The sequence below is a fragment of the Clarias gariepinus genome, chromosome 16, assembly GCF_024256425.1.
Source record: "Clarias gariepinus isolate MV-2021 ecotype Netherlands chromosome 16, CGAR_prim_01v2, whole genome shotgun sequence".
NCBI lineage: Eukaryota > Metazoa > Chordata > Actinopteri > Siluriformes > Clariidae > Clarias > Clarias gariepinus.
In genome coordinates, this window is record NC_071115.1 from 30355226 (window position 1) to 30371053 (window position 15828).

General features: G+C 43.0%; 1 protein-coding gene and 1 pseudogene across 1 annotated transcript; both read left to right on the forward strand.

The window, feature by feature from the left end:
* Window positions 1–1934: 1934 nt before the first annotated feature.
* Window positions 1935–3791, forward strand: LOC128544321 (uncharacterized; annotated as a pseudogene).
* A 280-nt stretch (window positions 3792–4071) lies between these two features.
* Window positions 4072–7541, forward strand: LOC128544915 (uncharacterized). Its single transcript, XM_053515229.1, has one exon. The coding sequence runs from the start codon at window positions 4176–4178 to the stop codon at window positions 7422–7424; it is 3249 nt and encodes a 1082-aa protein (XP_053371204.1). The 5' UTR covers window positions 4072–4175; the 3' UTR covers window positions 7425–7541.
* The last annotated feature ends 8287 nt before the right edge of the window (window positions 7542–15828 follow it).

Here is a 15828-nt window from a genome sequence, read left to right on the forward strand (position 1 = left end):
TTAACAAAACATTAATGATTTTTGTAGGGAATTATGCAAGTCATCTCTACCGTTTGGCAAAGAGAGGTTCACTTCATCGCTCTCCAGATGTACCTGATATCTTATTAAGAAAGAGAAATTGATGAGTACTGGCCCCAAAGCAGCACTTATTATTAATCCTGACACATTATTCCCCCGAATTACATTTAGTGAGACGTGAGACGAGTTAAGTCCTCTGATCTACAGCTCCTTTGTTCATGCAGAGAGGTGAATTCTGGATTTTGATTGGACATTGGACTGTGGTATTACTGCGCACAATATGGCATATTTAACACCATTTGTAACAGAACTATGCCAAATATATATATATAAAAAAGTGGTGTCACAGATCCTCTGGCAAATGGCTTGGAATTGGAATTGAAAAAAAAAATGAAATTTTAAAAATAGATTTTAATTGTATTTGGTACATTTACAATTTGAACAGTTTGCCCGCAAAATAAAATATCTCCATTTTAGCAGTAAAGTTGAAATAAACCAAAAAGAAATACGAGCTGCTAGAAATTATTGGGCATGTATTATCTAAGTCTCAAGAGTGTTAATAGGCAAAATCCAAATTTCTAGATCCAAACTGTTGAATTAATTTTTGTACGGAGCCCTGCTGGTGAAATTGGGGGAAAAAATACTCCGTGCCCACAACTTACTAAGAACAACATAGCGGCCATGAGATGCTATGAGATACAACTTAATAACGCAAGGTGGGGAGACATTTAGCCTTTTGTAAACTACGGACAAATTTAAATTGATTTTGAACTGTTAGTATAAATTGATTACCATTAATTACTTACTGAAACACAGCACAACTCCCAAAACAACAATCATCCTGTCACATCTGGGGAAGGAATGATCTCATTACCTTACGTACTTAAGTCATGGCCACAACATACAATTTCATTCCTACACCATAGTCATGGCCACAACATCACATTCCCACACCTTAATAAGTCGTGACCACAACATACCATAATGGAACCTTGGATTGCGAGTAACTTGGTCCGCTGGTGTAGTAACTTAATAAATGAGCGCGGGCTTGATATAAGAGTAGTACACATGTGCTTTGTCTGCCAAGCATTAGGTGATCACATCTGAGGCAGTGGTTCTTCTCTCGCACACGCTGCAGGAATATATGGCCACGACATACTATCTCATTCCCACACCTTAATAAGTTGTGCTTTTTTTAATTTATTTTTTATGTTTTTCATTTATTTATGTTTGCATTTCTGGTGGTAATTGTCACAGTTGGCCCAGCCTCTAAACTCAGTCGAACACCACGTTCTTTATTTCCTGGAAAACTAATCATTATCACCTGTCACCAATCAGCAAAAGCACATAAAACCACACACCACACACGCTTCAGTCAGTGTCCGGGCTCGTATCCACTGTACGAAAGTGGACTCTCGGTTACAGTTTTCTAAGAATTACCCGAATTACCTGCAAAAGAACTGCATCTCATTACCTGCCGTGATTTTTTACAACTGTCAATAAACTTACAAATCTTTTATATGTACCATCGTGTTGAGTCCGTCTTTGTTACAGTAATAAGTGCAGTTGTTCTATTATGCTTCAACTATTTAAACTCTGACCTGTAGCACAGCATGCTGTTTTGTAGAAGTAAATTATTTCTTAATAATCTTAAAATCTGGAAAAAGAAATTTTATTGAGATGTTTATATAATCGTAATACTAACAGAGTTGCAATACACATTGAATCGTCACTGAGGTCTTGTGATAATAACGTACTGGGTGGTCCATGGTGATTTCAATCCTGAGTAAGTGTTAAGGTCTATTAAGCCTTTCAAATGAAAGGCTTGAACTTGAACTTGAACTTGAAATGTAGGAAAAAAAATTGAGAGCTGGTTAAAATAAAAAAAAAGGGTAATGATTTCTAATATATATATGATGGTCAAGGCAGCTGAGACAGAGTGCAGAGGGCCCCTCAGCGAGTCCGGAGTAAGGCAACCTCCCATCAGAGCTTTCATGGATGATCTTACAGTGACAACGACCACGGTACCAGGAGCAAGATGGATCCTCCAAGGGTTGGAGAGGCTCATGGCATGGGCACGCATGAGCTTCAAACCTGCAAAATCCAGATCCTTGGTGCTAAAGAAGGGGAAAGTCACAAATGAATTCCGCTTTAGGCTGGGACAACATCAAATCCCATCAGTCACTGAGAAACCAGTAAAGAGCCTTGGGAAGGTCTTTAACTGTAGCCTCAATGACAGAGACTCCATCAGGGAAACCAGCACTGATATGGAGGGCTGGTTGAGAGCAGTGGATAAATCAGGGCTCCCAGGAAGATTCAAGGCTTGGGTTTACCAACATGGAATCCTCCCAAGACTCCTCTGGCCCCTGCTCATCTATGAGGTCCCCATGACTGTGGTTGAAGGTTTTGAGCAGAAGGTGAGCAGCTATCTACGTAGATGGCTGGGATTGCCACGTAGCTTGAGTAACATCGCCCTGTATGGGAATACCAACAAGCTTAGACTCCCTTTTGGCTCAGTCAGGGAGGAGTTCATTGTGGCACGGGCACGGGAACACCTGCAGTATTCTGGATCCAGAGATGCGAAAGTGTCCGGGGCAGGGATTGTTGTTAGGACAGGGAGGAAGTGGAGGGCAGCAGAGGCAGTCCAGCAAGCTGAAACTCGGCTGAAGCACAAGGCCATCCTTGGGACAGTAGCGCAAGGCAGAGCCGGACTTGGGAGTTTAACAGCAACCCGATACGACTTTGCCAGCGGGAGGGAGAGGCAGAGGTTGGTGCAGGAGGAGGTGCGTGCTTCAGTTGAGGAGGAGAGAACCAACAGAGCAGTGGCCATGCGGCAGCAAGGTGCCTGGATGAAGTGGGAGCAGGCGATGGAGCGGAGTGTCACCTGGAAGGACATCTGGACATGGAACCCCCAGAGAATCAGGTTTTTGATCCAGGGGGTCTATGACATTCTTCCCAGCCCATCTAACCTGTACACATGGGGCAGAGTAGAGACACCGGCATGCCCGCTGTGTTCCAAGCCAGGGACGTTAGAACACATCTTGAGTAGCTGCTCCAAGGCATTAGGCGAGGGCCGGTATCGGTGGAGACACGATCAGGTCCTTAAATCAATAGCTGATGCAATCAGCAAGGGGATCAAGGACAGCCGATACCGCCAAGCCACAGCCAAGGCCATTCACTTCATCAAGGAAGGACAAAGGCCAGAGGGAACATCAAAGAGCTGCTCTTCTGGGTTGCTTTCCACGGCCCGAGACTGGGTGATGTCAGTTGACCTAGAGAGGCAACTGAAGATTCCACAACACATTACCCAGTCTACATTGAGACCTGACATCATTTTGGTCTCTGAGGCCACAAGACAGTTAATCTTGCTAGAGCTAACAGTGCCCTGGGAGGAGAGGATGGAGGAGGCTCAGGAGAGGAAGAGGGAAAAATATCAGGAGCTAGTAGAGCAGTGTCGGATGAATGGGTGGAGGACCAGGTGTATGCCAGTGGAAATAGGCAGTCGGGGATTTGCCAGCCAGACCCTGAGCAAGGCCTATGGTACACTGGGCATAACAGGCATCAACCGAAGAAGAGCCATAAGTAGCAACGTGGAGGCAGTCGAGAAAGCATCCAGATGGCTCTGGTTGAAGAGGGGAGAACGGTGGGGGCGGTAGCATGCCACTTGGACACAGGCCGGGGTCTGATCAGCCTCGGTCGGGTCGCCTGGAGGAGGGTGTCTGTTGTAAGACCCGAAACACCCCGGGAGTCCAGGAAACAACACTGATGATGTGTCCAAGGTTGTGCATCAGAAGATGTTTTTCTGTAACTAAAAACTCTGGGAGCACCAGTGACAACCAGGAACAGACTGGGTGACAACCATGAAGAGTGTGGTGACAGCTGGAGAGACAGATGACAGCTGGAAAGACGGCAACCTGGGGTGGAGAGGGTTGGCAGCCCAAACCACTTCTTCCGAGAGGAAGAACCCAAAGTAAGCTACAAAACTCACGAAGGAAAGATACCCCCAGGGGTGCCCGAGAGGGGGGGAGAATGAGCACCCCAATAGGACGGACCTAAGAACGACGACACAGGACAACGGAACAACGATAACGACAGTACAGTGCATCTGCGGCAAGAGCTGCAAAAACGAGAGGGGCTTAAGAATCCATCAAGGCAGGATGAGATGTTTGAAAGCAGCAGTGACGACGACACACCGCACAGGAGTCACAACTCCTGGTAAGACGCAGGAGGAGCCAGGCCTGGAGGCAAACCACAGTGCCCAGAGCCTCCTAGTGGCGCCAACACCTGCTGCCAACCGCTCGCATGCCATGCAAAGCTGCCCTCAAGTGATAGCATCTCCTGACAGCACACAGAGCCCCCAACGCCAGCAAGCGGCAACGACAAGAAATGACTGTGGCCCTTTGGCTCAACCGAGGATCCAGTGGCCTCAATCCTCAAAGAAAGCTGAGTGGCACCAGTTCGATGAGGACGTGAACCAGATCCTGGAAGTGGCATGCAAGGGGGATGTGGATCATCGACTATTAACAATGACCACACTCATAGTGAACATTGCAGCTGAGCGATTCGGAACGGTGACATTCAAACCCACTCCATCGACATACACTCCAAGTCACAGAGTGAGGAGAATCAAAAGTCTCAGGAAAGAACTCAAGCTATTGAAGAGGCAGTACAAGGCAGCAGGAGAAGTAGAGAGGGTTGGTCTTGTAGATCTGAGAGGAATCCTAAGGAAACAACTCTTGACCCTTTGCAGGGCAGAGTCCCACAGGAGGAGGCGGAAAGAGAGAGCAAGGAAGAGGGCAGCATTCTTGGCCAACCCTTTCAAGTTGACCAAGCAGCTCCTTGGCCAAAAGAGGACTGGCCAACTCACCTGCTCCAAGGACGATATTAACAACCACCTTAAGGCTACTTATTCTGACCCAAATAGAGAACGACCGCTGGGGCCATGCGATGCACTGCTGACACAACCAGAGCCTACATCAGATTTCAACCTGAAAGAGCCCTGCCAGAGTGAAGTGGAGGAAGTGGTGAGGAGAGCAAGGTCAAGCTCAGCACCAGGCCCAAGTGGAGTGCCTTACAAGGTATATAAGAACTGCCCGAAGCTTCGACACAGGCTCTGGAAGGCCCTGAAAGTTATCTGGAGAAGAGGGAAGATTGCCCAGCCATGGAGGTATGCTGAGGGAGTGTATATCCCTAAAGAGGAGAAGTCTGAGAACATCGACCAGTTTCGGGTCATCTCTTTGCTTAGCGTGGAGAGCAAAATATTTTTTAGTATTGTGGCCAAGAGACTCTCCTACTTCCTGTTGAGCAATAGATACATCGACACGTCTGTGCAGAAGGGAGGTATACCGGGGGTCCCAGGTTGCCTGGAACACACAGGCGTGGTAACTCAGCTCATTAGGGAGGCAAGAGAAGGCAGGGGGGACCTGGCTGTGTTGTGGCTAGATCTCACTAATGCCTACGGCTCAATACCTCACAAGCTGGTGGAGGTCGCATTGGAGAAGCATCATGTACCCCAGAAGGTGAAAGGCCTCATCCTGGACTATTACAGCAAGTTCAGCTTGAGAGTCTCCTCTGGCCAGTTAACATCAGATTGGCACCAGCTTGAGGTAGGGATAATCACTGGTTGCACCATCTCAGTGACCCTCTTTGCCCTGGCAATGAATATGATGGTCAAGGCAGCTGAGACAGAGTGCAGAGGGCCCCTCAGCGAGTCCGGAGTAAGGCAACCTCCCATCAGAGCTTTCATGGATGATCTTACAGTGACAACGACCACGGTACCAGGAGCAAGATGGATCCTCCAAGGGTTGGAGAGGCTCATGGCATGGGCACGCATGAGCTTCAAACCTGCAAAATCCAGATCCTTGGTGCTAAAGAAGGGGAAAGTCACAAATGAATCCCGCTTTAGGCTGGGACAACATCAAATCCCATCAGTCACTGAGAAACCAGTAAAGAGCCTTGGGAAGGTCTTTAACTGTAGCCTCAATGACAGAGACTCCATCAGGGAAACCAGCACTGATATGGAGGGCTGGTTGAGAGCAGTGGATAAATCAGGGCTCCCAGGAAGATTCAAGGCTTGGGTTTACCAACATGGAATCCTCCCAAGACTCCTCTGGCCCCTGCTCATCTATGAGGTCCCCATGACTGTGGTTGAAGGTTTTGAGCAGAAGGTGAGCAGCTATCTACGTAGATGGCTGGGATTGCCACGTAGCTTGAGTAACATCGCCCTGTATGGGAATACCAACAAGCTTAGACTCCCTTTTGGCTCAGTCAGGGAGGAGTTCATTGTGGCACGGGCACGGGAACACCTGCAGTATTCTGGATCCAGAGATGCGAAAGTGTCCGGGGCAGGGATTGTTGTTAGGACAGGGAGGAAGTGGAGGGCAGCAGAGGCAGTCCAGCAAGCTGAAACTCGGCTGAAGCACAAGGCCATCCTTGGGACAGTAGCGCAAGGCAGAGCCGGACTTGGGAGTTTAACAGCAACCCGATACGACTTTGCCAGCGGGAGGGAGAGGCAGAGGTTGGTGCAGGAGGAGGTGCGTGCTTCAGTTGAGGAGGAGAGAACCAACAGAGCAGTGGCCATGCGGCAGCAAGGTGCCTGGATGAAGTGGGAGCAGGCGATGGAGCGGAGTGTCACCTGGAAGGACATCTGGACATGGAACCCCCAGAGAATCAGGTTTTTGATCCAGGGGGTCTATGACATTCTTCCCAGCCCATCTAACCTGTACACATGGGGCAGAGTAGAGACACCGGCATGCCCGCTGTGTTCCAAGCCAGGGACGTTAGAACACATCTTGAGTAGCTGCTCCAAGGCATTAGGCGAGGGCCGGTATCGGTGGAGACACGATCAGGTCCTTAAATCAATAGCTGATGCAATCAGCAAGGGGATCAAGGACAGCCGATACCGCCAAGCCACAGCCAAGGCCATTCACTTCATCAAGGAAGGACAAAGGCCAGAGGGAACATCAAAGAGCTGCTCTTCTGGGTTGCTTTCCACGGCCCGAGACTGGGTGATGTCAGTTGACCTAGAGAGGCAACTGAAGATTCCACAACACATTACCCAGTCTACATTGAGACCTGACATCATTTTGGTCTCTGAGGCCACAAGACAGTTAATCTTGCTAGAGCTAACAGTGCCCTGGGAGGAGAGGATGGAGGAGGCTCAGGAGAGGAAGAGGGAAAAATATCAGGAGCTAGTAGAGCAGTGTCGGATGAATGGGTGGAGGACCAGGTGTATGCCAGTGGAAATAGGCAGTCGGGGATTTGCCAGCCAGACCCTGAGCAAGGCCTATGGTACACTGGGCATAACAGGCATCAACCGAAGAAGAGCCATAAGTAGCAACGTGGAGGCAGTCGAGAAAGCATCCAGATGGCTCTGGTTGAAGAGGGGAGAACGGTGGGGGCGGTAGCATGCCACTTGGACACAGGCCGGGGTCTGATCAGCCTCGGTCGGGTCGCCTGGAGGAGGGTGTCTGTTGTAAGACCCGAAACACCCCGGGAGTCCAGGAAACAACACTGATGATGTGTCCAAGGTTGTGCATCAGAAGATGTTTTTCTGTAAAATATATATATATATATATATATATATATATATATATATATATATATATATATATTGTGAATGTTTTATGCCTGCAGACATAATTTGCATTTATCTCATTTTGCTGTGAATATCCTGTATATGTAATGTATCTCATGCCAGCTTTATTGATGCCAGCTATTGTGTTATTTTTTAAGTCAATCAAAAATAGCAAAAATTGTCACTGTGATTTGATTTCATATTAACAAACAATAAAGGGATTGTCAATAATGAGTTATATATTGTTTAATCAGTATTTATTCTACTTTATAGAATCTTTATATTTAGTGTTTTCAATATTATAACCATAAAATAAAAGTCTAGGTTAAACAAAATGATGCACATTCTAGGTAATTATATACAATGACAAAACGTTTTTGAATATGAACATGCAAGTTTCTCCACCTTAAAGGTGCCATATTTAACTATTTCTTTAACAAGTTAACATTAGTCTCAGAGATCCTCCGAAGTGAGTGTTAATGCCCCTGCTGAAATACCCCTCAGTGAAGCTTTTATTTATTTATACCCCAAACTCTTTATTGAGTTTATTTCATTCGTAAGATTGTGAATGTGCTGTTTCAGTGTCTATGGAAATGAGCTACTGAGCCACGCCTTTACAGAGAGCAGCAGAATTGAACAAAAACCTGGGGGCGAGGCTCGTCTTATACAGTATTAAGTCACATTAGGGAGAAAATCGAAATGGATTTTTTAAAGCCCCGGCCAATAAAAACATGGAAAAAAAGACAAAAAGCAATATTTTTGCATCATATTTTCTGTTCGTACACATACACTGGAGATGTGACTAAAAAGTCAGTTTTGCATATTAGGTGCCCTTTAATTAAGAAAGAAAGAAAAAAAGAACCAAGTGAAAGTGATACTGTATGAATGTGAAAAATCATAACTGGAGACCAGAGATAACTCCATGCAGTTGTGAACATGATCAGACATTGTAGTTTTATTTAAAAAGATTAAAACGTGTGTGTAGTAACTACACCATCAGATATAATATCTAACATTCCTTTCTCTCTCACTTTTATTTTTTGAATGCGTTATACATCAGCTCAGTGGTTCTTTGTATTTCTGCAAAAATCTATTTCGCGCACTTGAATTCAATTCTGCTCTTTTTGTGACTTCATTTGAATGCAATTTAATCCCTCAATAGTTATTGCATATACACACATACTTACACACACGCACTCACACAAACACACCTACACACACACACACCATATCAGATTACTGGCTCGTCCATTCAACTTTCATGCCAGTTTAAGCAGAAAATTCGGCACACCTACACACACATTTCTAATTATCCTGGTGCCCCTTAACACACATTCTATATGAATGAAATAAGATTAAAAGCCGGTCTATTAAATAACAAACAGCTTTAATAACAAAAAGCTTTATCCTGTGTACAGGGTCGCGGGGGCCTGGAGACCATACAGTACCAGGAGACTTAGGGCAAGCGGCAGGATACACTCTGGATTAGGTGCCAATCCATCACAGGGTACACACACGCACACACACACATGCTCTTTCACACACTCCGGGTCATTTGTGAATGCCGGAGAACACAGAAGAAACCCACCAAGCACCGGAGTTTGCATGTTCTCCCCGCGCTTGGTAGGTTTCCTCCGGGTACTCCGGTTTCCTCTCACAGTCCAAACACATGCAGGTTGAGTTTACTGGCGTTCCCAAATTGCCTGTAGTGTGTGAATGACAGCTACAGTAGGTATCAAGCTGGCAATTTGCTTCTTGCCATAGAAACAACGTCTATATCTCCAGGGTGCGGAGTATCTGTTGCCCGATGTGCCGGATGGCCCGTGGATGGACCCACTTACTCCCCAAAAGTAAGTGATCAGACACAGACATGGTGTCAACAACTTTTTTTTGTTATCCTCACTTCATCCTGGTCAGGAATCCAGGACAAGACAGAGGTTGAACTGCTCAGGGTTTACTGGAAATATTATTATAAGGGGAAAAAGTGGCCTAGTGTTTTCTTTAATCAGTAATGTTTTTAATCACAAAGATTTTTTTGCTGTTTCCATTTTTGTCACTTTTATAGGGAAAATTAATTTCGCTTGGCAAAACCCGAGGAATAACACACGGCATCAGTCATAAACCATGCTTTAATGTGTGACTTATCAAATTAAAGCCATTATTCATTAGGAGGAAGAGCCAGGCACCGAGAGCACGGTCACGCCAAATCTAAAGTGACTGCAGGCTAATACGCTAATACGCGTATTCCGATATGTGATCTGAGCGTGACATCGAGACAGACGGCAGACGAGTGGCAGGATGAGGACGGATCCATGAGGGGGTTTTATAGAAATCTATATTTAAAAAAAAAAGCCCAACCTCTGTAACTTATTTATTGTATAATTTTTATAGAATCTAAATCTGTTAGAGGAAATGAATGAACACCAATCAGAGGGCAGGACTCAGCACCAATCAGAGGGCAGGACTCAGCACCAATCAGAGGGCAGGACTCAGCACCAATCAGAGGGCAGGACCAGGCACCAATCAGAGGGCAGGACTCAGCAGGGGTGTGGCTCTGGATTTAAACCCACATGTTAGTATTTTAACTTTTTTTTTTACTACAGAAAAACAGATTCTGTTTTTTTTTTTTTTTAATGAAATAAAGCCATACTTCTGTTTATTTCCAGGTGCCATGCGCTCTGAGTGTAAATTACTGCAGCAACCGAAATGTAATTACTCCACTACATTAACACAATCAGACTGTCGCTATTGCTTTCTCATGCTTATTAGCTCTGTGTACAGCATGGGCGTGTTCGTATGTGTGTGTGTGTGTGTGTGTGTGTGTGTCTCATTTACAAATTGTTTAGTAAACTTGTGTGTAAATGTTTTTCACCAAACCGAATGAAAAACTCCCTCCAGGTTTACTTCCTTACTTTACTTTTACAGATTTACGAAAGATTTTCCGTACACACTTGCATAACTTTCAACATATACTCAGTACAGTTGCAACATTAGCCACGCCCCCACCCACATTTAATCCCCATAAGAGTTAAAAAGGACAAATTAAATGAGTATCGCGTAAGAGTCCTGCACTAATCCCGCGGCTGAACTACTGCGGGGCATCAGCTACCAGAGACACACTAACTTATCCTTCTTTTCTAGGGTGCCATTACTTTGCAGCTAAGAGTAACTTATTCATGGAAAATTATGGAGGATGTGTATAAACTTTCTTTTTTCATTAATGCAAAGTTTTGAAGTTCAAAAGTGTATAAAATTGCAGTAACATTTTGACAGTTTGAGGATCTGATGATATAAACACAGAAGTCAATAAGCGGAGAGACATGAATGTAAACATTTATCTCAGACATTTATTGTGTAAACGCTCTTACAAACAAATTACAAATCCATTTCTTTGTACTGAACTCGATAAATGAGGTTCAATATGACAATAAACAAACTGAGGATGTTGCAAATTTCAAACATCTTGGAAATTCGAAAGAATTACAAAGTAACAAAAGTTAATGTTACCTTTAAAGCCAAGGCGAGGGGGTGTGGCTTATCTTATGGCTTTATTTGCATAAACTAATGGAAAAGTTACTAAAGTTAATGTTACTCTTAAGGCTAAGGTTTTAAGATGTTGTAGTTTATCGTGTTACTTGATTTGCATACAATAATGGAAAAAGTTATGAAAGTTAATGTTACCTTTAAAGCTAAGGTTAGGGGGTGTGGTTTTTGAATGACTTCATTTGCATGATATAATGGAAAAGCTGTTGAAGTTAGTGTTAAGGATAAGGTTAGGGGTGTGGTTTATCCTGTGACTTAATTTGCAAACAATAATAAAAAAGTTACAAAAGTTAATGTTACCTTTGAACTAAGGTTAGGGGGTGTGGTTTTCCTTTTGGCTTCATTTGCATAAAATCCAACCACACCTCTCTTACTGGATTCACATCTGCAATTTTGTTTTTGTTTCAGCTTTTACACAAGTGCGTATCTCATAAGAACACTCATATCATTGTTGTTGTTTGTTTTTTTTCCTTATGAATATATAAATAAACAAATAAAGGAATCTGTGAGGTCTCGTAGAGCTGAGAGACTTCCTCAGGCGTCGCTTGTTCTCAGTTTTTTCCATACAGCTTCGGTAAAAAAGCAGTGATAGACTTAATTGCGGTTGTTGTTGGAGTTTCTGGTTTAATTTAAAAGCAGACAGCTCTGTTTATTACATTTTTTTTCCCTCATTTCTGATGAATGAGAAGCGTGTTGGTTAAATTACACCGTGACTGAAGTGCAGAGGAAAGTGTATGATAATGAACGTGTGCAGGAACAGATGTTGCTGGTTCATACCTGCATAACGCCGCCAGCCCAGATGTTTAATGAGGACCCTCCTGGGTAACGGAACTCGTACCGGCTCGATGTTTGGGTTTGTCTTACGGCGCTGCGTGCAGGGTTCGCTCGAATTTACATGGAGTAGAAGCTACAACTGCCTAAAATACTGAAATGCCTGCAGCTAAAAATAAAAACCAACGCTACAGAATGTTAAATCCGTTCACGGTAATATATTCTGTACAATCCTAAACAAGCCCTTAATGGCAGACGATATTAATCTGCATAAATATGTATAAAGGCTTATTTCTAAAGCCGTACACTGTCGTAGAAATGCATTTAAATATCATGTTAACATATTTAACCTGAGTTCAATTATTTCTCTTTTTTAATTTTGATATCGGACAGACCACAGACCCCCGTGCGGTGGAGGCTCAGGGTGTAAAGGCTCAGAGTTTCAGATCAGAAGGCCCCTAACCACGTCTGCTCCACGGGCGCTGTATAATGCCCGACCCTGCGCTCTGACCCCAGTCTACTAATAAGAATCTGGGATATGAGAAGAATAAAGAATTTCACTGTGCATCTATGTGTTCACAAATAAAAGCTAAACTAAACTCAATAAAGTTGTAGCACAGCCACACAAAGGGTTTATCCCGGTGACGTGTCGGGTCACGTGATCGTGCATAAAAGATGACCCGGGAAACAACTCGGGGTGGAGAGATGAGGAGGAGACAGCACTGTGTTTATACAAGAGAGGAAGTGAATACCGTAGATTTAACCGTTTTCAGGATTTGACAATACCCGACTCATTCACTACGCCTCTTGATCCGTTTTCGTGCTCCTGGACTGATTCCATAATACCAGTGAGACTGAGCCATCTCTCCTGCTGCATACTGTACACTCAGAAACACACCCATAAATAACCCAGACTCTGGACATTCTACTCCATTCACACACACACACACACACATTAATGTTTTGCTATTTTTATATATTTTGTAAATATTGTGTTTTTTGCACCGTTTTGGTTATCACTTAGAAGTTAGAATTTAGACCCTGTTATGGTGTAAATGGGATTTTTAACAAAGCTGATTGTTACAAAGTGACTTTTCTTCCCAGATGTTGATCTCACATTGACATACGGCCCAAGTTAAACACACTTCCCTTTTTAACCCTTTATAGTGCACTCACTGAAATTCTTTACTAATGAATACTTGGACTGTTTCCAAGACTTTTTTTATTTTTACTTTTGTGATTTTTTTAAATTCATATTGTTGTTTTAATGTTGCAATTTTTTATGTTGTCTGAAGTTACCATACATCCATAAACCAGGTGAAGAAGCACATTTGGTAACCTCAGTGGGATTTGTATATTGTATTCTTTGTTTATTGTAAATGTGCATTTTTTTTTTTTGCTCGGACACACCTTCTTATTTCTTTCTACACTGTAAAACTTTAATTTTATTTGCATGGTTCTAACAATGGTCATTGTCGCTAAGCAACTTTACACAATCAAAGGAAAATTATGGAAATTTGTATGAAATGTGAAAAATGTGAATAAATCAAAATGATCAGATCGTCCGTGATGAGCGAGACGCGGGCGACGGTGGCAAGAAAAAACTCCCCGAGATGGCAATAGGAAGAAACCTTGAGAGGAACCAGACTCAACAGGCAACCCATCCTCGTTTGGTTGAAGGCATCAAAAACACACAATAATCTCCACTGAACAGTTGATATTGAGATGTTTATCTGCTCCTTCTGCTCTGTAAAGCTTCATAACGGCTCTAATCTGAGGTGTTGGTTGTTAATTGTTGATTTCTGAGGCTGGTGACTCTAAATGAACTTCTCCTAGGCAGCAGAGCTCAGTTTTGGTCTTCATGAGAGACAATTTCATCATGAAGCTTGATGGGTTTTACGTGTTATTTCTTAGTTTCAAAAAAAAATAATCCAGTATGGGTCTAGGATGTAAACCACAAAACTAAATACATTGAATTACACGGTGTGTCTAAACCTTTGACCTGAACTGGTACATATTTTGGAAACATTATTACCCTAGACCGTATGAACCATATAGGGTCCTGTAACTTCATTGGCCTTGATTGCAACATAAAAAAGACAACAAATAAAATTTTTCTAACTTAAAAAAAAAAAAAAAAGAAAAAATGTTAAAATTTTGAATTTCTAAGTATTTTAGTTAGTGTCCTACGAGGGTCCTACCACATCTAAGGAAATAAGTTTCTCAAACCGTGTCTATTTAAAACACATTTTAAAAACATAGCTACTGTATAGTTAAAGACATGTTTATTTAAACATAAAAATAATAAAAAAAAAGACTATAGAAATCCCTTTTAATTAAGGATTATTTTGTTATAGAATTGGCACAATTCCCAATCTAAGCACCATTGCTTTTCTTTACGCCATGTTTACGTAATGCCTGAATCCGGTGAGTTTTCTTCTTTGTTTCAGGGTTAGATAGACATCACATCAGGAAGACTGTTTAAAATAAACTCAGCGTCTTTGTGTCTGCTTGCGAGAGTAATGGAAGCAGCGTACAGTAAGTGCTACGTGTTTATAGTTTACAGTGCAGCATTATTGCCTAATCCACACTGCAGTTACGCCGCGGCACCATTACGGGATTAGTTTCCCCGGAGACTGATTTTTATGTGAGTTCTATTTTCAATACACTCAAGGTCACTGACGTCTGATGGAGAAATTCAGAAGCTCGGAGCAATCTCGAGCTCGGAGTCACTGTTTAGGCAGCACAGTACAGAACAAAACAGAACAATTACACACTACTGTATATTACAGTCATGTGCAAAAGTTAGTGCCCCTTCCTTCAAATGTTTAATATTTTTTTTGTGTGTAAAAATGTAATAGAGATCATCTGATCGTAGCAGATCTTAGTAATGGGCAAACACAACCTCAGACAAACAACATATAACTTTTATTACGTCATTATGTCATTATTTGTTTAACAAAGATAAAAGAAACATGTGGGCAATAGTACAATAAGTACCTCCTGATTAAACAGCTTGTAGATTTAGCAATTAGGTAAATTGGCGGGGACGTTAGCTTTAAAAACTAAATTCAGCCACTGCGTCCTCAGTGGCTCAGATACCTAACCCTAGGTAGGTACCCTAGGTCACTAACCCTAGGTAGTGAATGACGACTGCTGTGTTCGCTATTACACCCAACAACTGTACACCACACTCGCTTAGGCGCCATTTTGCTCCAGCGGCAAAACAAACAATGGCCGACAGCTTCTTCTCACTCGTGGCGGGTCTTTGCTAAAACACCAGTGTCAATCAACTAGTGTAGGAGCGGCCTCTGTCGGTATGGCGTCACACGGCAAGGCATTTGTGATTGGCCTGATTTCAGAAGGGGGATGTTACTGTAATAAACGAAAAGAGAACCACTGGGCGGCTCTTTATCATCGTAGAGTGGTTGTGTACGCACTCTCCTAACACACAGTTCAGTCCAAACAGCTTAAAAAAGTGCAGGTAGGCCTGTATGACCCCTTTAAGCAGCAGTACCACTAATAAAATAGTTTTACTTGGAGACCTGCTCCGATCAGGTGATTATTATGTTGTTGTTGTTGTTTTTTTACACACACACACACACACACACACACACACACAAATAAAAAAATGGAGGGGCACTAACTTTTACACACACTTGTATTTCCTAAAGTATGACACTTTTCAGTTTTTAATATTCTGGAAACAAATTCATCCCCAAATTTCCCACTTCAAGTTAAAAAGATTTTTCATTTACCGCTGGCTGTTACAAAGCACTGACACTGGAGACTCCTTCCGTAAATCTTAAATAAACACGCAATCTACTTATAAAAAAAACTTAATTACACACACAAATTAGTATTAATCTACCTTCAAATGACATATTCCACAGAGTCTGCCCTTCTGTCATCGTCTTTAG

What these genes read in the sequence shown, in the direction of transcription:
- LOC128544915 (XM_053515229.1), top strand. Translation starts at nt 4,176, where the DNA reads ATGAGATGTTTGAAAGCAGCAGTGACGACGACACACCGCACAGGAGTC.